The 25,510-nt window shown below is 45.7% G+C and overlaps 1 protein-coding gene across 1 annotated transcript in view; it reads right to left on the minus strand.

Annotated features, from left to right (window-relative positions):
- Positions 1–408: 408 nt before the first annotated feature.
- Positions 409–25,510, minus strand: part of LOC139575899 (alpha-1,6-mannosylglycoprotein 6-beta-N-acetylglucosaminyltransferase B-like) — a 127,383-nt gene continuing 102,281 nt past the window's right edge. Inside the window, exons 11-19 of the mRNA XM_071401334.1 lie at positions 17,436–17,569; positions 14,653–14,783; positions 13,829–13,834; positions 12,405–12,560; positions 12,154–12,300; positions 11,847–11,963; positions 7,606–7,680; positions 1,707–1,975; positions 409–1,390 (exon numbers count right to left, since the gene is read on the minus strand). Coding sequence (XP_071257435.1) covers positions 1,192–1,390; positions 1,707–1,975; positions 7,606–7,680; positions 11,847–11,963; positions 12,154–12,300; positions 12,405–12,560; positions 13,829–13,834; positions 14,653–14,783; positions 17,436–17,569 — 1,234 coding nt within the window. The 3' untranslated portion in view covers positions 409–1,191. The remainder of the gene's footprint in view (positions 1,391–1,706; positions 1,976–7,605; positions 7,681–11,846; positions 11,964–12,153; positions 12,301–12,404; positions 12,561–13,828; positions 13,835–14,652; positions 14,784–17,435; positions 17,570–25,510) is intronic.

Here is a 25,510-nt window from a genome sequence, read left to right on the forward strand (position 1 = left end):
ATATAGCAAAGAAGTGTAGAGCTGCTGGTTGTGGTGAGATGAGTGAGAAGTGGGATCTATTGCATCTAGAGCCATGGATAAGCCAACACTCCTCTCCGTCCCAACAGAACTCACTCTGAGATCTGCACCATCTAAATGCAGCCTTCCACCCACTCTGGCAACCTTCTCACGAATTGTCTGTGGGTATTTAGGCACCACTCCATCAACTAAATGAGTCCAAGCCAACAGTGCCTGCAGAGAAATCACCAACTCTGAAAGAAGTCATTAGAACATTCTCTTCCATTTGACTTTGTGAAATTGACCAAAAAAGACCGCTTTACACTCAATTGCTTTTCTAAATCTACAGACTCATTCATGTCTCAAGACATAACCTGGCTCTTAAACTTGTTTTAGAGTTATACCAGAATGTGTCAATTGTATTTTTTATTAATCAACACTTGTATGTTATATAATAATATAACAAATATACTAATGTATGAGACATGGAAAATATTACATCTATTAGTGCATCTACTGTACAAATATCCCAACTGCATTATGATCAAAGTATTTCACAGAACATTACATTCCATACAGTATCTGCATGTCACTTGAAGCAATGCAGATATTAGCAACTATAGCATTGCAATACAATTATCAGGGATATCATTTTGAATCCCCTCATTTCTGTGTTCCTCATAACTCCATCCCCCTAACATTCCTGTTGTTGGACCCAATGTAGTCCATAAAGACTATTGTAAAACTTTCACCTTATAGCAGCGTCATCACTTTAGCAGGGTACAGTACAATCATGCATTTCCCTGAGATGAATTATGTCAGCCACACGTCTTGTTTGGCAGCCATTTTGTGGGTTTGGCGACCGGGTATTTAGTAATTTCAGAATTGCCAATGCACTGAGCCTCCGGTCAGAGCAGCAGGTAGGGAGTCAAATTTCTCTCACTTTAACATTATCCAGCTGTCCAGTTCCATGAAGCCGTCCCCCCTGTGCTATAATGATACAAGCAGTGATCTTTTGTACAGCTGCTCCTCTAGCCCATGGCGACCGACCCTACTGGTTCCTCTGTGTCACCCACAGTGACCTCCAGCAGGGCCATCCTCCTCAGTGTCCCTCCCACCTATAGAAAGGGCCTCTGGGATGGCCAAGGCTGAGGGAGTGGTGGCAAGTCATCTTCCCCCAGGTGTTGGTCACAGTCATAAGCAGTCCCTGCACAGCGCCACCTGGCCCTTACGGTAGTCCCTGCAGGGACAGAGGCGGTGGTACTTGGTGTTGGCCCCAGCACAGCTGAACAGCAGAGGGTCTTTCTGGAGGCCACACTCACTACTCTCCACTGAGAAGGCTGGGAAGATGTGGTTGATCTCAGCCTCCACCCCCTCACACTGCACCTCCAGCCTGGGCGGAGACACCAGAGAAAAATTTCTTCATATATCATTATTCATATTAAGTCATGTGATTTACATTATAATCAATGTTTTAAAAAGGCTTCATAAATGGCTATCAATATCATTACACCAAAGCACATTGGGTAGTGCATTAGAATGAGGGAGGATATTCAGAAGAATTTAAGATGCTCATATTCATTGTTTGTTTCCTCAGTGATCATGCTGTATAACAGAATCTGCTGAACGTTAAATTACAAGATGAATGTTGTGTAACAGATGGTGGTGTGATCACATGGTGGTGAAGGGAGGCAGCAGCAGCAGCTCACCCGCTGAAGGCCTCTTTGATATTGATGAAGCGGTAGAAGGCGGGCTCACAGATCAGGCCTGCGCTCTGGCACGCATCTATACATGACTGGCCCTCCAAGGAGGCCAGCAGCCTCAGGGCGCTAAGCGGGGGCCAGGAGGGGGGAGTGATGTTGGAGGCCCAGGCCAGGGCACTGGAGTTGGGCAGCAGGACAAAGGGGCTGGGGGGGCTGCCTGGCCAACTGCTGGAGGAATTCGCTGAGGGAAATGGAGCTTCGGGTGCACAGAATTCCTGCCGAGTACAATACAACAGAATAACAACACAATCTGGCTATTCAGCATTACATTCATCAATCAATTCTACTGTAGCCTACATTCAGCTTTGAAGCAGCAGGTAGCCTAGTGGTTAGAGTGTTGAGCCAGTAACCAAAAGGTCGTAACCAAAATACCCAAGCCGACAAGTTGAAAAATCTGTCGGTGCCGTTGAGCAAGGCTTAACCCTAATTTGCTCCAGGTGGGTTGCACTAATATGACTGACCCTGTAAAACAACACATTTCACTGCACCTATCCTGTGTGTGACAATATATATATATATATTTTTATTAATTCAGCTGTGAACTATACATTCATTTATTAGCTATACTTTCTGATGGGTTCTGATTTAGACAGAATAATAAAAGCAGCATCACCATAGCTCTTATGACATACACATCGTCTTCCAGCCTCCTGGAATAATATGAATATACAGTACCAGTCAAAAGTTTAGACACACCTACTCATTCAAGGGTTTCTTTATTTTTACTATTTTCTACACAAGTAAAATAATAGTGAAGACATCAAAACCAGGAAATAACACATATGGAATCATGCAGTAAACAAATCAAAATATATTTTATATTTGAGATTCTTCAAAGTAGCCACCCTTTGCCTTGACAGCTTTGAAAACTATTGGCATTCTCTCAACCAGCTCATGAGATAGACACCTGGAATACATTTCAATTAACAGGTGTGCGTTGTTAATTTGTGGAATTTCTTTCCTTCTTAATGCGTTTGAGTAAATCAGTTGTGTTGTGACAAGGTAGGGGTGGTATACAGAAGATAGCCTTATTTGGTAAAAGACCAAATCCATTTTAACAGCTCAAATAAGCAAAGCGAAACGACAGTCCGTCATTACTTTAAGACATGAAGGTCAGTCAATAAGTAAAATTAATAACTTTGAAAGTTTCTTCAAGTGTAGTCGCAAAAACCATCAAGCGCTATGATAAAACTGGCTCTCATGAGGACCGCCACAGGAAAGGAAGACCCAGAGTTACCTCTGCTGCAGAGGATAAGTTCATTAGAGTTAACTGCACCTCAGATTGCAGCCCAAATAAATGCTTCAGAGTTCAAGTAACAGACACATCTCAACAACTGTTCAGAGGAGACTGCGTGAATCAGGCCATTGTCGAATTGCTGCAAAGAAACCACTACTAAAGGACACCAATAAGAAAAAGCGGCTTGCTTTGGCCAAGAAACACGAGCAATGGACATTCGACTGGTGCAAATCTGGCCTTTGGTCTGATGAGTCCAAATTTGCGATTTTTGTTTCCAGCCGCCATGTCTTTGTGAACGGATGATCTCTGCATGTGTGGTTCCCACCGTGAAGCATGGAGGAGGAGGTGTGATGGTGCTTTGTTGGTGACACTGTCTGTGATATATTTTGAATTCAAGGCACACTTAACTTGCATGGCTACCATAGCATTCTGTAGCAATATGCCATCCCATCTGGTTTGTGTTGAGGGGGACTATCGCTTGTTTTTCAACAGGACAATCACCCAAGACACCTCCAGGCTGTGTAAGGGCTATTTGACTAAGGTGAGTGATGGAGTGCTGCGTCAGATGACCTGGCCTCCACAATCACCCAACCTCAACCCAATTGAGATGGTTTGGGATGAGTTGGACCACAAAGTGAAAGAAAAGTAGCCAACAAGTGCTCAGCATATGTGAGAACTCCTTCAAGACTGTTGGAAAAGCATTCCAGGTGAAGCTGGTTGAGAGAATGCCAAGAGTATGCAAAACTGTCATCAAGAATCTAAAATATATTTTGATTAACACTTTTTGATATACTACATGATTCCATATATGTTATTTCATTATTTTCTACATTGTAAAAACTAAGAAAAACCCATGAATGAGTAGGTGTGTCAGAACTTTTGACTGGTACTGTATATACACACATACAAGTGAGGGAAAAAAGTATTTGATCCCCTGCTGATTTTGTACGTTTGCCCACTGACAAAGAAATGATCCGTCTATAATTTTAATGGTAGGTTTATTTGAACAGTGAGAGACAGAATAACAACAAAAGAATCCAGAACAACCCATGTCAAAAAAGTTATACATTGATTTGCATTTTAATGAGGGAAATAAGTATTTGACCCCCTCTCATTCAGAAAGATTTCTGGCACCCAGGTGTCTTTTATACAGGTAACGAGCTGAGATTAGGAGCACACTCTTAAAGGGAGTGCTCCTAATCTCAGCTTGTTACCTGTATAAAAGACACCTGTCCACAGAAGCAATCAATCAATCAGATTCCAAACTCTCCACCATGGCCAAGACCAAAGAGCTCTCCACGGATGTCAGGGACAAGATTGTAGACCTACATAAGGCTGGATTGGGCTACAAGACCATCGCAAAGCAGCTTGGTGAGAAGGTGACAACAGTTGGTGCGATTATTCGCAAATGGAAGAAACACAAAAGAACTGTCAATCTCCCTCGGCCTGGGGCTCCATGCAAGATCTCACCTCGTGGAGTTGCAATGATCATGAGAACGGTGAGGAATCAGCCCAGAACTACACGGGAGGATCTTGTCAATGATCTCAAGGCAGCTGGGACCATAGTCACCAAGAAAACAATTGGTAACACACTACGCCGTGAAGGACTGAAATCCTGCAGCGCCCGCAAGGTCCCCCTGCTCAAGAAAGCACATATACATGCCCGTCTGAAGTTTGCCAATGAACATCTGAATGATTCAGAGGACAACTGGGTGAAAATGTTGTGGTCAGATGAGACCAAAATGGAGCTCTTTGGCATCAACTCAACTCGCCGTGTTTGGAGGAGGAGGAATGCTGCCTATGACCCCAATAATACCATCCCCACTGTCAAACATGGAGGTGGAAACATTATGCTTTGGGGGTGTTTTTCTGCTAAGGGGACAGGACAACTTCACCGCATCAAAGGGACGATGGACGGGGCCATGTACCGTCAAATCTTGGGTGAGAACCTCCTTCCCTCAGCCAGGGCATTGAAAATGGGTCGTGGATGGGTATTCCAGCATGACAATGACCCAAAACACACGGCCAAGGCAACAAAGGAGTGGCTCAAGAAGAAGCACATTAAGGTCCTGGAGTGGCCTAGCCAGTCTCCAGACCTTAATCCCATAGAAAATCTGTGGAGGGAGCTGAAGGTTCGAGTTGCCAAACGTCAGCCTCGAAACCTTAATGACTTGGAGAAGATCTGCAAAGAGGAGTGGGACAAAATCCCTCCTGAGATGTGTGCAAACCTGGTGGCCAACTACAAGAAACGTCTGACCTCTGTGATTGCCAACAAGGGTTTTGCCACCAAGTACTAAGTCATGTTTTGCAGAGGGGTCAAATACTTATTTCCCTCATTAAAATGCAAATCAATTTATAACTTTTTTGACATGTGTTTTTCTGGATTTTTTTGTTGTTATTCTGTCTCTCACTGTTCAAATAAACCTACCATTAAAATTATAGACGGATAATTTCTTTGTCAGTGGGCAAACGTACAAAATCAGCAGGGGATCAAATACTTTTTTCCCTCACTGTACCAGTATACATAATTTTGATAGCAGGACACTGTAAAGTCCATTATCCCTCTGAAGAGTATGAATCCTAAGCAACCTGCCTACACATAGTTTGAAGAACAACATAGCTACTGTAGTAGGTTGAAGCTGTGTGCTGGAAACCCTAGGTAGAGCATGGGTGAAATAGGCAATGTGGTGCTCATGGGAATTTCCTTTATTTTTTCAGCTTCAGACCAATGCCTATTCTCAATTAAAACCTTGTTTTTAAATTCCAAGGTTTTTACACTGGAAGGTGATTATGCAACATTATTATACAACATAATTAAGCAGTAAGGCCCAGGGGGGTGTGGTACATGGCCAATATACCACATCTAAGGGCTGTTCAACATCTCAACTATTTGTATCAGTTTGAATCACTTTCAATGGGGGCATTTATTTTGAAGGTGAACCGCAAATTCCATTATTGTGGCTAGCTTCACACAGGTGTGCGCGAAAAATATCCAACACTTGGCAGAGTTGTTAGTTTGGCACTGTGTAAGAGTGTACTGGAATGTATTATAGATATTAAACTGATGAGTTTCTCTGATGCTAGCAAGCATGCATTTGCACCGCTTACATATTCTTTCAGAAATGCTACAAAAAGGTAGCATCTTTGGCACTTAACGGACAGAAATGAGCACGTGAGAGCGATAAATTATAAATTGTCAAAAAACTGTTACACCTACAAAATGTAGTCAATCTGGCATTTTTTAAATCCCGATGGTCGCTTTATGGATGCTATAGTCCCGTTTTAATCTGACGTCTAGAATTTTAGCTAGGTAGGCGCAAGAAATACTCTGCTATGTAGTTCTCAGGTACGGCTCATGACAAGAGGCGGGGAGTGTGTTGAGTAACTCCAATCAAGTTGATTTGCGAATTTTCATTGATATTGGTGTCATATTGGCTTAGATATGATGGTAGGGAGATTTGAATTTAACACTGAACTATCGTCATGTCTATAATACAGTTATGCCACCAATAATCAAATGAGTTTCAGGCAGGAATCAACCCTGGGAGAGCACCTCCCCCAGTTGGGCCTATTCATAAGGAACAGGTAATAATATTTCTGCGACATCTTCCTCTGACCCCCAGCCCGGTTTATTAAACAGGCTCCCAGCGCCCTGCTGCAATAACCAGGCCTCCTCCACTCCACCACACCACGGCCCCCCAGCCCTGGGCTACTGCTCAACAGGAAAACAGGGCGAGCTGTCACACACCTCATCCGGAGTCTGTGTGTGTGTGTGTGTGTGTGTCATGAGAAAGCAGTATAAAAATTCTAAATAAAGAATCCGTGAGGATCATGGGGGTCAGTGCTGCCCACGGAGGAGGATAGAAGGGTTGTCGCTGATTGGGAGTCTGGGCTCGTACATGCCAGGCGGGCAGTCTCAGTCAGTCACAGCGCACTGAGCACACTACTCTGTGTGATGGACAGATGGGGGAGTGGATCAGAGCTGGGCATAGGCCACCCTATTTCCCCTTTTCTCCCACTGCCACGGCCTTAACCAGACTGGCAGACAGGCCCCTCTGTGCACCGCACAAATCATCTCAGCATGATGAACGTACTGGAGCATGACAATGTGTGTAATTGTGCAAAGAAATATTAAAAGGCTTTTAGTGTGTGTGTGGTTGTGTGCGTGGAAGCAGAAGTCCCCACAATAATAGTAAATGAACAAACATCTGACCAACTGGGGACATTTTGTTAGTCCCCACAAGGTCAAATGCTATTTCTAGGTGGTTTGGGGTCAAGGTGAGAATTAGTGTTAGGTTTAAAATTAGGTTCAGGGTTTGGAGCTAGGGTTAGTTTTAGGGTTAGGGAAAAGAAGATTTTGAATTAATTGAATTGTGTGTCCCCACAAGGTTAGTTAAACAGGGCCGTGTGTGTGTGTGTGTGTGTGTGTGTGTGTGTGTGTGTGTGTGTGTGTGTGTGTGTGTGTGTGTGTGTGTGTGTGTAAGTTAGCTATTTTATATGTATACAGTACCGTGTGACTTCATCTTGCCTGTGCATAAATAAATGTGGATGAGGTTGGCTGCACCATCTCCGGGGTAATGGAGGCCGGTGTATGCAACACAAACCCACCTGGTTCTGGATGTAAGCATGCACTCTCTCCAGCATCCCCTCACAGGTGTACTCATAGGGCAGATATGGCTCCACCTGCAGAAAGGAAATCATACACCGTCACACACCATCGGCTTCAGACCTCCAACACCACAGCTATAATAGTACTGCAACGGTGTACCGTTAATCAAAGCTGACATATTCATTAAGGTAATTGTGAACGGCTTCATTATGAGCTGCTTCATATTATAATCAATGACCTCCTACATCACAGGTGACAGCCTTTGACTTGATTTCATTACTCTATTAACATTGACTACATCAATATGACAAACAATGGATTAAGCTGACAATCGACCACAGGTTATGTACGAGCTGCTAAACCGAATGTGTGAATCTTTTTAACAACTCACTGGAGGATGTGATGACCATCCCACTTTTGACCTTTACCAGATCATGTGAAAACTTCCTCCAGAGCTGGCATATTTCATAGAGTTACAGGTTAGAACGTATGTTACATACACAACAGATGCTGTGACACTGCGGTGAAAACAGCACAGAGAAGGCATTTCTTTTCAATGCAGCAGTAAACACACGTTAGTCATCAGTGTGAAAGGATGAAGTCTGCAGGTCAATGCTTTCTATTTTGCTGTTATCCAAAGCCTATTTGGGTTAGATTACATAAATAATTATGATACATGTTGGAGTGGGAAATGTTCAATCAGTGTGATGGTACTGTAGTCCCATTCCACATCACCTAACCTAAGATGTCTGTGCCATTTAAAAGAGATCTCATTGTTTACCATCAGGCCTCTCAGAGGCACTTGGGCTTTTAAACTGATAAATGGTTCCTTCTAGCATTCACTTCCTTTTAGCGCTCACTTACTCGTTTATTTCATCTGAGTTTAATGAAATGTATCTGGCACCTCATCAGCTATTCCAGAATGCAATTTGCCTTTTGGGCATCTTTATATAATGGAAAGAAAAGGGAGAGGAAAAAAACTGCTCTCCATGGAGTCTGAATTGAATTCAGCTTTAGAATACATGTACATCTCTAAACCGACAGCATTTCCTGCATACATACTCATCATTTGTGACCAGTATACCTGATTACAATATCACCAGTGGTGTAAAGTACTTAAGTAAAAATACTAGAAAGTATTACTTAAGTAGTTTTTTGTGGGGTATCTGTTCTTTAATTTACTATTTATATTTTTGACAACTTTTATTTCACTACTTTCCTAAAGAAAAGAATGTACTATTTACGCCATACATTTTCCATGACACCCAAAAGTACGAGTTACATTTCGAATGCTTAGCAGGACAGAAAGATTTGCCAATTCACACACTTATCATGAAAACAACCCTTTGTTTATGAATTATGTCTTGATGTGTGCCTCTGGCTATCTGTAAAATAATAAAACAAGAAAATCATGCCATCTGGTTTGCTTAATATAAGTAATGTGAAATGATTTATAAGTATAATTAAAACCAAATCCTTTTAGACTTTTACTGGGTGACTTTCACTAGAGTCATTTTCTATTAAGGTATCTTTACTTTTACTCAAGTATGACAATTGGGTACTTTTTACACCACTGAATATCACAGGGATTAGTATTGTTGTTCACCCACATTGGATCAAAGAGGGGACATGTTTTTCTTAATTTGGAAAGTATTCAGACCTCTTGACTTTTTCCTCATTTTGATACAGCCTTATTCTAAAATGTATTACATTAATTTCCCCCTAATCAATCTACACACAATACCCCATAATGACAAATCAAAAACAGATCTTTAGACATTTTTGCAAATGTATACATTTGGGGGGGGGGGGGGGGGGTATCACATTTACATAAGGATTCAGACCCTTTTTACTCAGTAATTTGTTGAAGCATCTTTGGCAGTGATTACATCCTTCAGTCTTCTTGGGTATGATGCTATAAGCTTGGCACACAAGTATTTGGGGAGTTCCTACCACTCTTCTCTGCAGATTCTCTCAAGCTCTGTCAGGTTGGATGGGGAGCATCGCTGCACAGCTATTTTCAGGTCTCTCAGAGATGTTTGATCAGGTTCATGTCCGGGCTCTGGCTGGGCCACTCAAGGACATTCAGAGATATGTCCCGAAGCTACTCCTGCGTTGTCTTGGCTGTGTGCTTAGGGTCGTTGTCCTGTTGGAAGGTGAATCTTCACCCCTAGTCTGAAGGTCCTGAGGGCTTTGGAGCAGGTTTTCATCAAGGATCTCTCTGTACTTTTCTCTGTTCATCTTTCCCTCGATCCTGACTAGTCTCCCAGTCCCTGCTGCTGAAAAACATCCCCAGAGCATGATGCTGCTATCACCATGCTTCACCGTAGGGATGGTGCCAGGTTTCCTCCAGACGTGACGCTTGGCATTCAGGCCAAAGAGTTCTATCTTGGTCTCATCAGACCAGAGAATCTTGTTTCTCATGGTCATAGTCCTTTAGGTGCCTTTTGGCAAACTCTAAGCGGGCTGTCATGTGCCTTTTACTGAGGAGTGGCTTCCGTCTGGCCATTCTACCACAAAGGCCTGATTGGTGGAGCGCTCCAGAGATGGTTGGCCACTGTGTTCTTGGGGACCTTCAATGCTACATAATTTCTTTGGTATCCTTCCCCAGATCTGTGCCTCGACACAATCCTGTCTAGTAAACAAACAGATTTGCCTTTCCAAATCATGTCCAATCAATTTAATTTGCCACAGGTGGACTCCAATCAAGTTGTAGAAACATCTCAAGGATGATCAATGGAAACAGGATGCACCTGAGTTCAATTTCAAGTCTCATAGCAAAGGGTCTGAATACGTATGTAAAATGTGATATGTTTTTATTTGTAATAAACTTGCTAACATAAAAACCTGTTTTCACTTTGTCATTATGGGGTATTGTGTGTAGATTGATGAGGAAACACATTTATTTAATACATTTTAGAATAAGGCTGTAATGTAACAAAATGTGGAAAAGGTCAAGGGGTCTGGGGCCTCCCGGGTGGCACAAAGGTCTAAAGCACTGCATCGCAGTCACTACAGACCCGGGTTCGATCCTAGGCTGTATCACAACCAGCCGTGAACGGGAGTCCCATAGGGCGGCGCACAATTGGCCCAGCGTCGTCAGCTTAGGGGAGGGTTTGGCCGGAGGGAGCTTTACTTGCTCATTGCACTCTAGTGCCTTCTTGTGGTGGGCCAGGTGCCTACAGCCTGACTTCGGTCATCAGTTGAACGGTGTTTCCTCCAACACATTGGTGTGGCTTGCGTCCGTGTTAAGTGGGCGGGTGTTAAGGAGCGTGGTTTGGCGGGTCATGATTCGCCTCTCCCGAGCTCGTTGAGGAGTTGCAGCGATGAGCCAAGATCGTAATGGGATATGACGAAAAAAGTGGGGTAAAAAATGTATATTACAAAAATGTAAAAATCAAGGGGTCTAAATACTTTCTGAATGCACTGTATATCAACATAATGAGAAGTGCTTGTGTCCTGTATTATTTAGTTGTTTTGTTTTCCTCCTGCCCCTCTCCTCCACTCCTAACCCATTACATGCACGTGTTCTACCACAGCATTACGTCAAGTAGATGCTCCGTTTTGGTTCCTTCAGCAGCAAGTCTGGGCTATATTTAACCTGCCATTATTTCCCGCGTGTTGAGGGATCGATTGGCCGTACCTTGCATGTTGGCCTGGCGACAGATTGAGCACAGCATGATAGATTAATATCATCTCCAGTAGACAATGGTTAGTGCCTGGAGAAGACAGTATGGGCCCTCTGGAAGACTGCCATACTAACCCAGGTGTCTGCTGCCCAGTTTACCTACTAAGCAACTCCATCTCTGAGGCAATTAGGACTAAAGTCCTTGGAAGGAGCCAGCTATGCAGTTTGCAGTTACACTGGATCCTGTGATTAACAGCTCAATTAGCCATGTGAGAGAGAAGTGGGTCACAACTGGAAATACAGTCTGTGGGAGAGGAGATTATATACCTCCACGGCACCATTAATCATATGCGTAGGTAATGTTAATACTCAAGACTTTCTTTAACATGAGAAGCAGTGAAGATAATACATCTGAAAGGTAATTTGTCTCTGAACAGCCACGCTTATCTCTGTGAAATCATGTGGTCCTCTGTAGCCAGGATAGTGGGTTTGATTCCCGGGACCATCCATGCTTAAAATGTATGCACACATGACTGTAAGTCGCTTTGGATAAAAGCGTCTGCTAAATGGCATATATTATATTATCATCTCAAGTGAAATTAGCATACTAACCTTGGTCCTCATGATGTCACGTATGGCAGACTCAAACTCTTGGGAGTTGTTGAAATCCACCGTGATGACATGTGGCCTGCCTATATACTGCTCAGCATAGGGATGCTGTGAGGAGACCTGATGGAGGAATTAACACAATACTATATCAGTCAATACAGTCTCCATCCAGACAATACATGGACACAGCCACGAGCAGAGAAGCACACGAGTCAGGTTGAGGCCTACCTTGCACTAATTCACTGACTAACATTCATGTTCTCGACAGTATGGAGACAGTCCACTGACACCACAGAGACAACCCGCTCACCTGTCTGGAAGTGGGCTTCCCTCTGAAGAACTCATGGTTGAGGGAACTGTGGGACGGCTTAAACTTGGGCTGCAGGAAGATGCAGCCGTTGGCTATGGCCTCTAAAGGGGCTGGCCCTTCGTATGGGAAGCCAAACCCAATGAAGAGCTTGTTTGAGAGAGGAAAAGAAAAATATTAACCAAACTGCTGCTGTTTACTGGCAACTTGTACTTTAAGTATATTATATAAAAAGGTATTGAAACCCTCCATACCTTGGCCTTTCTGAGCAGCTGTTGCAGCTCTTGTTGGGGCAGCAGGCCATGGTTTTTGACAAAAGCAGGCACCTCTGGAGGGCGCTGTGTCTCATAATAGACAGTCCCATGGATATCCATGTAGCGGTGCAGAATGGTCAGGAACCTTTCCTTACCCTATGGGTCAATGGAACAAATGGCTAGGACGGACTGGGCACACAGTATAATCTACCTATCCACCCCAAATATGCAGAATGTAACTCCTTTTTTTTAACCAATTCTGTATGAGTTCAAAGTTCTTCTCAAACATAAAGTTATGTTCAGTGTGTTGGTTGCAGGCATAACCAAGACAGGGGCAAACATGTTATTCATGACATTGGCTGTCAGCCTCTTCCACTTAGAGATTCCTCCATATTATCTGTGTGACCCTCCTGGGACTGAAGAGCAAGGGAGAATGTGCTCAACCTAAGAAGATTACAATAACATGGAGGTCATCTCTCAGAAGAGTTAAAACCCCTTGACTGATCGGCCTCTCACCCTGGAGAGCTTCTGATTGGTGCAGGGCAGTGTGGACAGAAGCCTGTATGACTGACTGTTACTAGGATTAGTGGGGTGGCTACTGTAGCCTCTGGTGCATACAGACATAGCCAATTAGAGGGGTGATCTGATTTCCTACACCAAGCAACAGCAGCACCAGGGCAAATGACACGATAATGGTCATAGAGTGTGAAGAGTAAGCATGGGTTTCACCTTGGCTACAGCAGCACACCGGTCACTGATCATAGAGATGTATTGGGTAAGCATGATTTACATATAGTGGTGAGAATGTTGTATTGCTTCAAATCTTCAGTGGCATACTTAGCCTAACATAGAACATTTGTACTGAACACAATATAAATAAATATGTATGAGCTCTCCCTCTGTAGACTAAGAACCCTCCCAGTTGTAAATAGAACCACTGATGTCATTGCAGATGCTCCATATAAAAGAGCACAAAGTAAAACTATCATTAGTAGAGAGCTGACATTCTGAGTATTGATTAAAACTCCACCTTTTGTATTTTCCTAAACCTGATATAGGGCAGCAGTTTATTGATCTGACAGGGGGATGACAGATGCAGATAGACCAGGATGAACGCAACCCTCAGGCCTTTTTATAAAAACGCCAGTATCTTTATGGTAGATAAAGATGATTCACCTGAAACATCTTTCTGTGTCTGAAGAGCTAAAGCTGCTGACTCATTCCAAAATAATTGTAGTTAACTGTCTGGCACATTTAATGGAACATTAACGCATTCATTGTGCATGAACAGTATCAATCTCTATAAAAGGAATCTGCAGAGAAACCAAACACCAGGGACAGTCCGTACTACGGCTCAATGTAAAACAACGTTTCAGAGGGTGTTCAAAACGTCAATCATTGACAGGAAGTGCAGGTATACTTACTTGGAGCTGGAGATGATCCATCAACATGGCATGAGAGCAGAATAGGAGGAAACCATGTGGGAAGGAGAAAAGAAAAGAGTGAGTGAGTGGGAGAGATAAAATGATAGTCATTTTGTCTCCTTGTGGACATACAGCTGTAGTACAACACATAGCTGACAAGCATGTGAACCGGAGAGCTGAGGATGATGCCAGAAGCAGTGAGGGGTAGTCAGTGTCGAGGGAGAGCCAGACACAGATGGCATTCATACTCATAAATATTATACCTCGCACGCCGTACCTCAAACTGTTCAGAGTGAGGGGGAACTCAATAAGCGTAGAGAGTGAGAGAACAAATGCAGCTGATTCAACCACGGGGAGGCGGCCAGACACATTAATAAGTGATGCCTTTTTCCTGTAGCTTGGAGGGAGAATTTACGCTAAACAAAAACAATTGCCACTTCCACAACACTCACACCTCTCTGGGCGTACATACATATACCTAGCGGATTGAAGTGTCATGCTTGGCAGATAGGAGAGAATAACTTAGGCATGTTTTAGCTTGTCGCTGGGAGTGGGGTGCACTCCATTTATCACACCATGACAGAATACACTGCAGAGTATAACAGACTGCTGACTGTTGTGTAAATATGTTGAGAAGCCACCTCAACTGGACTGCACATCTTAGTAGGGAAAAAGTCACTTGTTTGTTGATATCTTGTAGACAGGAGCAGGTGATATGCCCATTGGGGTGTCAGTCAAATGCACTCTCAGCAATATGGTTTTCTTTAGAGGTTCTACACCACATTAGTGGTGTAGAAATTGAACATTAATATCCATATGATCACCTTCCACATGCTGGCCTCTTTGCCGTACACCACTGCCATGCTGTCCACCTTGTTCCTCTGGATGCTCACTCTCTCTGTGTCGTTCAGCTCCTCAGCCACAAAACCCATGAAGGAGTTGTCTGGAGTGTGTGCTGTAAGGGACGAACATAGCAAAGTGTCAAGCTCAATAAGTCAAAGTCAATGTAACAATGTGCTCTGAGAGTCGAGAAGCAAGTACAGGGAGTGAGTGTTTTAATAAAATAAACGGAACATAATACAAAACAAGAAACACTAACAGCACACATACATGAAATAGAAACAATGACGCCTGGGGAAGGAACCAAAGTGAGTGACATACAGTTGAAGTCGGAAGTCTACATACACTTAGGTTGGGGTCATTAAAACTCGTTTTTCAAACACTCCACAAATTTCTTGTTAACAAACTATATTGTTGGCAAGTCAGTTAGGACATCTACTTTGCACATGACACAAGTCATTTTTCCAACAATTGTTACAGACAGATTATTTCACTGTATCACAATTCCAGTGGGTCAGAAGTTTACATACACTAAGTTGACTGTGCCTTTAAACAGCTTGGAAAACTCCAGAAAATGTAATGGATTTAGAAGCTACTGATAGGTTAATTGACATAATTTGAGTAAATTGGAGATGTACCCGTGGATGTATTTCAAGGCTTACCTTCAAACTCAGTGCCTGTTTGCTTGACATCATGGGAAAATCAAAAGAACTCACCCCAAAAAATTGTAGACCTCCACAATTCTGGTTCATCCTTGGGAGCAATTTCCAAACGCCTGAAGGTACCACGTTCATCTGTGCAAACAATTGTACGCAAGTATTAACACCATGGAACCACGCAGCCGTTATATCACTTAGGAAGGAGACGTGTTCTGTCTCCTAGAGATGAACGTACTTTGGTGCGAAAAGTGCAAATCAATCCCAGAACAACAGTAAAGGACCTTGTGAAGATGCTGGAGGAAACAGGTACAAAAGTATCTATATCCACAGTAAAACGAGTCCTATATCGACATAACCTGAAAGGCCGCTCAGCAAGGAAGAAGCCACTGCTCCAAAACCGCCATTAAAAAGCCAGACTACGGTTTGCAACTGCACATGGGGACAAAGATCGTACTTTTTTGGAAAAATGTCCTCTGGTCTGATGAAACAAAAATAGAACTGTTTGGCCATAATGACCATCATTATGTTTGGAGGAAAAAGGGGGAGGTTTGCAAGCTGAAGAACACCATCCCAACCGTGAAGCACGGGGGTGGCAGCATCATGTTGTGGGGGTGCTTTGCTGCAGGAGGGACTGGTGCACTTCATGAAATAGATGGCATCATGAGGCAGGAAAATTATGTGGATATATTAAAGCAACATCTCAAGACATCAGTCAGGAAGTTAAAGCTTGGTTGCAAATGGGTCTTCCAAATGGGCAATGACCCCAAGCATACTTCCAAAGTTGTGGCAAAATGGCTTAAGGACAACAAAGTCAAGGTATTGGAGGGGACATCACAAAGGCCTGACCTCAATCCTATATAAAATGTGTGGGCAGAACTGAAAAAGCGTGTGCGAGCAAGGAGGCCTACAAACCTGACTCAGATATACCAGCTCTGTCAGGAGGAATGGGCCAAAATTCACCCAACTTATTGTGGGAGGCTTTTGGAAGGCTACCTGAAACGTTTGACCCAAGTTAAACAATTTTAAGGCAATACACTCAATTAGTATTTGGTAGCATGTAAACTTCTGACCCACTGGGAATGTGATGAAATAAATCATTCTCTCTACTATTATTCTGACATTTCACATTCTTAAAATAAAGTGGTGATCGTAACTGATCTAAGACAGGGAATATTTACTAGGATTAAATGTCAGGAATTGTGAAAAACTGAGTTTAAATGTATGTAAACTTCCGACTTCAACTGTATAAAGGGCAGGTAATCAAGGAAGTGATGGAGTCCAGGTGAGTCTGAAGACCCGCAGGTGCGCGTAACGATGGTGACAGGTGTGCGCCATAATGAGCAGCCTGGTGACCTAGAGGCCGGAAAGGGAGCACACGTGAAGGTCAAACACTAAACTAAATATTGACATTCAGTTTCAGATGAAAGTCAGCAGCATGTTGAGTAAGTTGTAGGAATAAAGAGACAGTGGTTAAAGGAATTGATTGGGCCAGCTGGGACCACATCACCTAAGAGAAGGACAGTGGTCACTCCATAAACCAGGAAACAAAGCAAGGCCTGAGTATTCCCAGTAAACATGAAAACATTTTGTTTTTCACATTTTATATATATATATATAAAATGTGTTCCTATTTCAAACCCAATATGAGTGTGGCTTGCAATTACAATGTGTATTTCCAAAACAGCAGTACTTCCACAGAAGCTATGCTCACTCAGTTAATTGGAAGAGCACAAACACAGCTGAAGTCTCCTCTCCTTCCACTGATCCCAGCTGGATGTCTGAGCTCTGCGTGCGTGCCAGTGAGAGCCTATGGTGCTAAGTTCTAGTGTCTAGCTCTAGGCATCTGTTTGGCCACAACTGCTGTTACCCTTCCAGGCTCCTCCTCTTCTCTCTGCCCCTGAGCTTCCACTGTGAGAGGCCAGAGGCCTACACAAGCGCCCCACAACATCTGTGCCCACACACACACTCCAAAAGCCAAACCTCCACTAAAATCCCTATTACCCGTTCCCACTTTCTTTCTTTCTGAGGTTGATACCTGATAAACAAGCGCAACCCCATTCCCCTCACATCCAGTGTCAGAAGAGAGATTATGCTCAGGGTTCACTCACGGAACATGGTCATGTACTGCCTGCAGTTGAGGTTCCAGTATCCCCAGTTGGTCCTGTAGCCGTGCAGGGTGGCGTAGTCCTCATGGTTGTATGCCGGCTCTGTGCCAAATGTGTCAATCACACGGATGTGGCACCTGAGAGACAGAGGAAAGAGATGGGAGAATGAATGGGTTCTGTATGTCAAAATAGCAGAACATAGATAGACATTGCCTCCTGTTGCGATGATAGAATATTTATCTGGTAAAAGCCCATGTCTAACAAGCAGTGGTATGGGAACCAAGCCCAGGAGACTTGAACCGTAAAGCAGTCAAAGGTGATGGATGTCACCGTGCCTCTCCTCTCCTCTCCCTCAGTGTGCTGGGCTCAACCTGCCCTCCAGGTGGGGGGAAATTGACTTTAAATCACACGCTGCTAGGCCACTACACACCACAGGGGAGATAAATGGAGAGCTCTTACTCACAGCAATGTAACCACGTCCAGACACCGAAAGGATACCTCCCTTCTTTGGTGGGTCTCTGACATTGCTGGGGCATAATGTGTGAGGGGCTGCTTCCTAATAGTCGGAAAAGTCTTCCTTTCCTTGTGTGTGACCACTTACTGTACCTGCTCCAGCCATTATCATGTGGTCATCCTCCCCTAATAAGGTGCCACCAACCTCCTGTGTTGGACAATGGATGAAGATACTCCAAACTGTTAAAAAATGTATAATCCATCAGATAATGACTGAATTATAGCATATAAAACAATTTACGCACAAATAATGAATCGAGTTCAGGGATTTTGGTGGGAATTCAGGTTTTCAATTTACTTTTATATATTTTTTACAATGTACTCATATTTTGAGTTAAATAGAGAAACATATGTACCTATTTGTATATATACACTGAACAAAAATATAAACGCAACAATTTCAAAGATTTGACTGAGTTACAGTTCATATAAAGAAATCAGTCAATTGAAATAAATTCATTAGGTCTTAATCTATGGATTTCACATGACTGGGAATACAGATATGCATCTGTTGGTCACATATACCTTTAAAAAAGGTAGGGGCGTGGATCAGAAAACCACCATTTGCCTCATGCAGCGTGACACATCTCCTTCACATAGAGTTGATCAGGCTGTTGATTGTGGCCTGTGGAATGTTGTCCCACTCCTCTTCAACGGCTGGGGGAAGTTGCTGGATATTGGCGGGAACTGGAACACGCTGTTGTAGATATTGATCCAGAGCATCCCAAACAGGCTCAATGGGTGACATGTCTGGTGAGTATGCAGGCCATGGAAGACCTGGGACATTTTCCAGGAAAGATCCTTGTAACATGGGGCTGTGCATCATCATGCTGAAACATGAAAGGTGGATGAATGGCATGACAATGGGCCTCAGGATCTCGTCACGGTATCTCTGTCCATTCAAATTACTATCGTTAAAATGTAATTGTGTTCTTTGTCCGTAGCTTATGCCTGCCCATACCATAACCCCACCGCCACCATGGGGCACTCTGTTCACAATGTTAAGATCAGCAAACCGCTCGCCCTCATAACGCCATACACGTGGTCTGCGGTTGTGAGGCCGATTGGGCGTACTGCCAAATTCTCAAAAATGACTTTGGAGGCGGCTTATGGTAGATAACATATCTGGTGGATATTCCTGCAGTCATTGCACGGTCCCTCAACTTGAGACACCTATGGCATTGTGTTGTGTTACAAAACTGCACATTTTAGAGTGGCCTTTTATTGTCCCTAGCACAGGGTACACCTGTGTAATGATCATGATATTTAATCAGCGTCTTGATATACCATAGCTGTCAGGTGGATGGAGTATATTTGCAATGGAGAAATGCTAACAAACAGGGATTTAAACAAATTTGTGCAAAACATTTCAGAGAAATAAGCTTTTTGTGCATATGGAAAATGTATGGGATCTTTAATTTCAGCTCATGAAACATTGGACCAACACTTTACATGTTGTGTTTATATTTTTCTTCAGTGTATGAATACATTAACATAAAGGTGAGGAACAGGGCTGCAACCACCAAACACCTGCTCTGTCTACCCTACCTGCTCTGTCTACCCTACCTGCTCTGTCTACCCTACCTGCTCTGTCTACCCTACCTGCTCTGTCTACCCTACCTGCTCTGTCTACCCGACCTGCTCTGTCTACCCTACCTGCTCTGTCTACCCGACCTGCTCTGTCTACCCGACCTGCTCTGTCTACCCGACCTGCTCTGTCTACCCTACCTGCACTCACTTGCTCTGTCCACCCGACCTGCACTCACCTGCTCTGTCGACCCTACCTGCTCTGTCTACCCGACCTGCACTCACTTGCTCTGTCCACCCGACCTGCACTCACTTGCTCTGTCTACCCGACCTGCTCTGCCTACCCTACCTGCACTCACCTGCTCTGTCTACCCTACCTGCTCTGTCTACCCTACCTGCTCTGTCTACCCTACCTGCTCTGTCTACCCTACCTGCTCTGTCTACCCGACCTGCACTCACTTGCTCTGTCCACCCGACCTGCACTCACTTGCTCTGTCTACCCTACCTGCACTCACTTGCTCTGTCCACCCGACCTGCACTCACTTGCTCTGTCTACCCTACCTGCACTCACTTGCTCTGTCCACCCGACCTGCACTCACCTGCTCTGTCTACCCTACCTGCACTCACTTGCTCTGTCCACCCGACCTGCACTCACTTTCTCTGTCTACCCTACCTGCACTAACTTGCTCTGTCCACCCGACCTGCACTCACCTGCTCTGTCTACCCTACCTGCACTCACTTGCTCTGTCCACCCGACCTGCACTCACCTGCTCTGTCTACCCTACCTGCACACACTTGCTCTGTCCACCTGACCTGCACTCACCTGCTCTGTCTACCCTACCTGCACTCACCTGCTCTGTCCACCTGACCTGCACTCACTTGCTCTGTCTACCCTACCTGCACTCACTTGCTCTGTCCACCCGACCTGCACTCACTTGCTCTGTCCACCCGACCTGCACTCACCTGCTCTGTCTACCCTACCTGCACTCACCTGCTCTGTCCACCTGACCTGCACTCACTTGCTCTGTCTACCCTACCTGCACTCACTTGCTCTGTCCACCCGACCTGCACTCACCTGCTCTGTCTACCCTACCTGCACACACCTGCTCTGTCTACCCTACCTGCACTCACCTGCTCTGTCTACCCGACCTGCACTCACTTGCTCTGTCTACCCGACCTGCACTCACTTGCTCTGTCCACCCGACCTGCACTCACTTGCTCTGTCCACCCGACCTGCACTCACTTGCTCTGTCCACCCGACCTGCACTCACTTGCTCTGTCCAACCGACCTGCACTCACTTGCTCTGTCCACCCGACCTGCACTCACTTGCTCTGTCTACCCTACCTGCACACACCTGCTCTGTCTACCCTACCTGCACTCACCTGCTCTGTCTACCCGACCTGCACTCACCTGCTCTGTCTACCCTACCTGCACTCACTTGCTCTGTCCAACCGACCTGCACTCACTTGCTCTGTCTACCCGACCTGCACTCACTTGCTCTGTCCAACCGACCTGCACTCACTTGCTCTGTCTACCCGACCTGCACTCACTTGCTCTGTCCACCTGACCTGCACTCACTTGCTCTGTCCAACCGACCTGCACTCACTTGCTCTGTCTACCCTACCTGCACTCACTTGCTCTGTCTACCCTACCTGCACTCACTTGCTCTGTCTACCCTACCTGCACTCACTTGCTCTGTCTACCCGACCTGCACTCACTTGCTCTGTCCAACCGACCTGCACTCACTTGCTCTGTCTACCCGACCTGCACTCACTTGCTCTGTCCAACCGACCTGCACTCACTTGCTCTGTCTACCCGACCTGCACTCACTTGCTCTGTCCACCTGACCTGCACTCACTTGCTCTGTCCACCTGACCTGCACTCACTTGCTCTGTCTACCCTACCTGCACTCACTTGCTCTGTCTACCCTACCTGCACTCACTTGCTCTGTCCACCCGACCTGCACTCACCTGCTCTGTCCACCCGACCTGCACTCACTTGCTCTGTCTACCCTACCTGCACTCACTTGCTCTGTCTACCCTACCTGCACTCACTTGGTCTGTCCAACCGACCTGCACTCACTTGCTCTGTCCACCCGACCTGCACTCACTTGCTCTGTCTACCCTACCTGCACACACCTGCTCTGTCTACCCTACCTGCACTCACCTGCTCTGTCTACCCGACCTGCACTCACTTGCTCTGTCCACCCGACCTGCACTCACTTGCTCTGTCCACCCGACCTGCACTCACTTGCTCTGTCCAACCGACCTGCACTCACTTGCTCTGTCTACCCGACCTGCACTCACTTGCTCTGTCCAACCGACCTGCACTCACTTGCTCTGTCTACCCGACCTGCACTCACTTGCTCTGTCCACCTGACCTGCACTCACTTGCTCTGTCCAACCGACCTGCACTCACTTGCTCTGTCTACCCTACCTGCACTCACTTGCTCTGTCTACCCTACCTGCACTCACTTGCTCTGTCTACCCTACCTGCACTCACTTGCTCTGTCTACCCGACCTGCACTCACTTGCTCTGTCCAACCGACCTGCACTCACTTGCTCTGTCTACCCGACCTGCACTCACTTGCTCTGTCCAACCGACCTGCACTCACTTGCTCTGTCTACCCGACCTGCACTCACTTGCTCTGTCTACCCGACCTGCACTCACTTGCTCTGTCCACCTGACCTGCACTCACTTGCTCTGTCCACCTGACCTGCACTCACTTGCTCTGTCTACCCTACCTGCACTCACTTGCTCTGTCTACCCTACCTGCACTCACTTGCTCTGTCCACCCGACCTGCACTCACCTGCTCTGTCCACCCGACCTGCACTCACTTGCTCTGTCTACCCTACCTGCACTCACTTGCTCTGTCTACCCTACCTGCACTCACTTGCTCTGTCCAACCGACCTGCACTCACTTGCTCTGTCCACCCGACCTGCACTCACTTGCTCTGTCCACCCGACCTGCACTCACTTGCTCTGTCCACCCGACCTGCACTCACTTGCTCTGTCCAACCGACCTGCACTCACTTGCTCTGTCCAACCGACCTGCACTCACTTGCTCTGTCTACCCGACCTGCACTCACTTGCTCTGTCTACCCGACCTGCACTCACTTGCTCTGTCTACCCTACCTGCACTCACTTGCTCTGTCTACCCTACCTGCACTCACTTGCTCTGTCTACCCTACCTGCACTCACTTGCTCTGTCTACCCGACCTGCACTCACTTGCTCTGTCCACCCGACCTGCACTCACTTGCTCTGTCTACCCGACCTGCACTCACTTGCTCTGTCTACCCTACCTGCACTCACTTGCTCTGTCTACCCTACCTGCACTCACTTGCTCTGTCTACCCTACCTGCACTCACTTGCTCTGTCCAACCGACCTGCACTCACTTGCTCTGTCTACCCTACCTGCACTCACTTGCTCTGTCCAACCGACCTGCACTCACCTGCTCTGTCTACCCTACCTGCACTCACTTGCTCTGTCCAACCGACCTGCACTCACCTGCTCTGTCTACCCTACCTGCACTCACTTGCTCTGTCTACCCTACCTGCACTCACTTGCTCTGTCTACCCTACCTGCACTCACTTGCTCTGTCTACCCTACCTGCACTCACTTGCTCTGTCTACCTTACCTGCACTCACTTGCTCTGTATACCCTACCTGCACTCACTTGCTCTGTATACCCTACCTGCACTCACTTGCTCTGTATACCCTACCTGCACTCACTTGCTCTGTCTACCCTACCTGCACTCACCTGCTCTGTCTACCCGACCTGCACTCACCTGCTCTGTCTACCCTACCTGCACTCACTTGCTCTGTATACCCTACCTGCTCTGTCCACCCTACCTGCACACACTTGCTCTGTCTACCCTACCTGCACTCACCTGCTCTGTCTACCCTACCTGCACACACTTGCTCTGTATACCCTACCTGCACTCACTTGCTCTGTCTACCCTACCTGCTCTGTCCACCCTACCTGCACTCACCTGCTCTGTCTACCCTACCTGCACTCACCTGCTCTGTCTACCCTACCTGCACACACTTGCTCTGTCCACCCTACCTGCACACACTTGCTCTGTCTACCCGACCTGCACTCACTTGCTCTGTCTACCCTACCTGCACTCACTTGCTCTGTCTACCCTACCTGCACTCACCTGCTCTGTCTACCCTACCTGCACTCACTTGCTCTGTCCACCCGACCTGCACTCACTTGCTCTGTCTACCCTACCTGCACTCACCTGCTCTGTCTACCCTACCTGCACTCACCTGCTCTGTCTACCCTACCTGCACACACTTGCTCTGTCCACCCTACCTGCACACACTTGCTCTGTCCACCCTACCTGCACACACTTGCTCTGTCCACCCTACCTGCACACACTTGCTCTGTCCACCCTACCTGCACACACTTGCTCTGTCCACCCTACCTGCACACACTTGCTCTGTCTACCCTACCTGCACTCACCTGCTCTGTCCACCCTACCTGCTCTGTCCACCCTACCTGCTCTGTCCACCCTACCTGCTCTGTCCACCCTACCTGCTCTGTCCACCCTACCTGCTCTGTCCACCCTACCTGCTCTGTCCACCCTACCTGCTCCGTCCACCCTACCTGCTCTGTCTAGACTGTCTCATTAATAACGGTTGTTGTCACATTCTCTTGCATAATTCAGCAAGTGTGTCAATAGCACGATACCCTCGGATAAAAGGGTATCAACACGATTACACCTATCTAAACATACTTTACATTGTTTGCGAGATCAGACATAATATCACTATAATCCGAGTTCATTTTCGGAAATTGCTTTCATTTCAGCACATGTAGTTTGTAAACATTTCAACTGTATTAAATTATTACTTTATTCAATTCCACAAAAAATTGTACACCTATCAAAATAAAGTTATCTTCTCTTTCTTGTGATGTAAGTGTCGAGACGATACGTTCAATTCCAGACGAAGCTTTAGTGTTCTTCTCGATTCAACTAACAGCCACTGTATCCCATTGAGCCCATTTCAACCATTACCGGGGTGTGTTTGACAGGTCTTTACAAACATTTCCGTTGTCGTAACATTAGCGGGGGAAAAATGACAGGTGCAAGCAAGAGTATGAAGAGTCACAAAAAGCAATCAGTCTACGGAGATTTAAGTGACAAGTGGATTTTGCACCCCTCAAACACAGGAAATAGATGGCTGGAAAAAACAGATCCTCAGATGGGTGGGGCATGCGCTTCGCTACTTTAGATTAGATGAAAAGGAAAAGAAGAGGAAGGATAGGGAAAGGAAGAGGACATATAGGAAAAGGAAGAGGAAGGATAGGGAAAGGAAGAGGACATATAGGGAAAGAAAGAGGAAGGATAGGGAAAGGAAGAGGACGGAATGGGAAAGGAAGAGGACATATAGGAAAAGGAAGAGGAAGGATAGGGAAAGGAAGAGGACGGAATGGGAAAGTAAGAGGAAGGATAGGGAAAGTAAGAGGAAGGATAGGGAAAGTAAGAGGAAGGGATGGGAAAGTAAGAGGAAGGGATGGGAAAGTAAGAGGAAGGAATGGGAAAGTAAGAGGAAGGAATGGGAAAGTAAGAGGAAGGAATGGGAAAGTAAGAGGAAGGATAGGGAAAGTAAGAGGAAGGATAGGGAAAGGAAGAGGAAGGATAGGGAAAGGAAGAGGAAGGATAGGGAAAGGAAGAGGAAGGATAGGGAAAGGAAGAGGAAGGATAGGGAAAGGAAGAGGAAGGATAGGGAAAGGAAGCCATTTGAGAATACTGAGAGGTTGAGTCGAGCATGGAGCATTGTTTTATCTCCCAGCTTCATCAGCTCTGCATATCCAGACTGAAGGAATCAAGGGATCTTATCAGATCTGGTTGATTTCTCAGTCCTGCATCTCTAAGCAGTCTGGGGGCCTGCAGAGGAAATTAAAATATTAGCCTGCCAGACTGGGACAGTTGATACACATCGGCTAATCAAGTGACCTTGAGTGAGCTTCATTGTGTGATCGCAAACAATAGTGTGTGCACTACAAATATTGTGCTGTGTTTGCA

Source organism: Salvelinus alpinus, chromosome 1 (genome assembly GCF_045679555.1).
Source record: "Salvelinus alpinus chromosome 1, SLU_Salpinus.1, whole genome shotgun sequence".
In the NCBI taxonomy this organism is placed as follows: domain Eukaryota; kingdom Metazoa; phylum Chordata; class Actinopteri; order Salmoniformes; family Salmonidae; genus Salvelinus; species Salvelinus alpinus.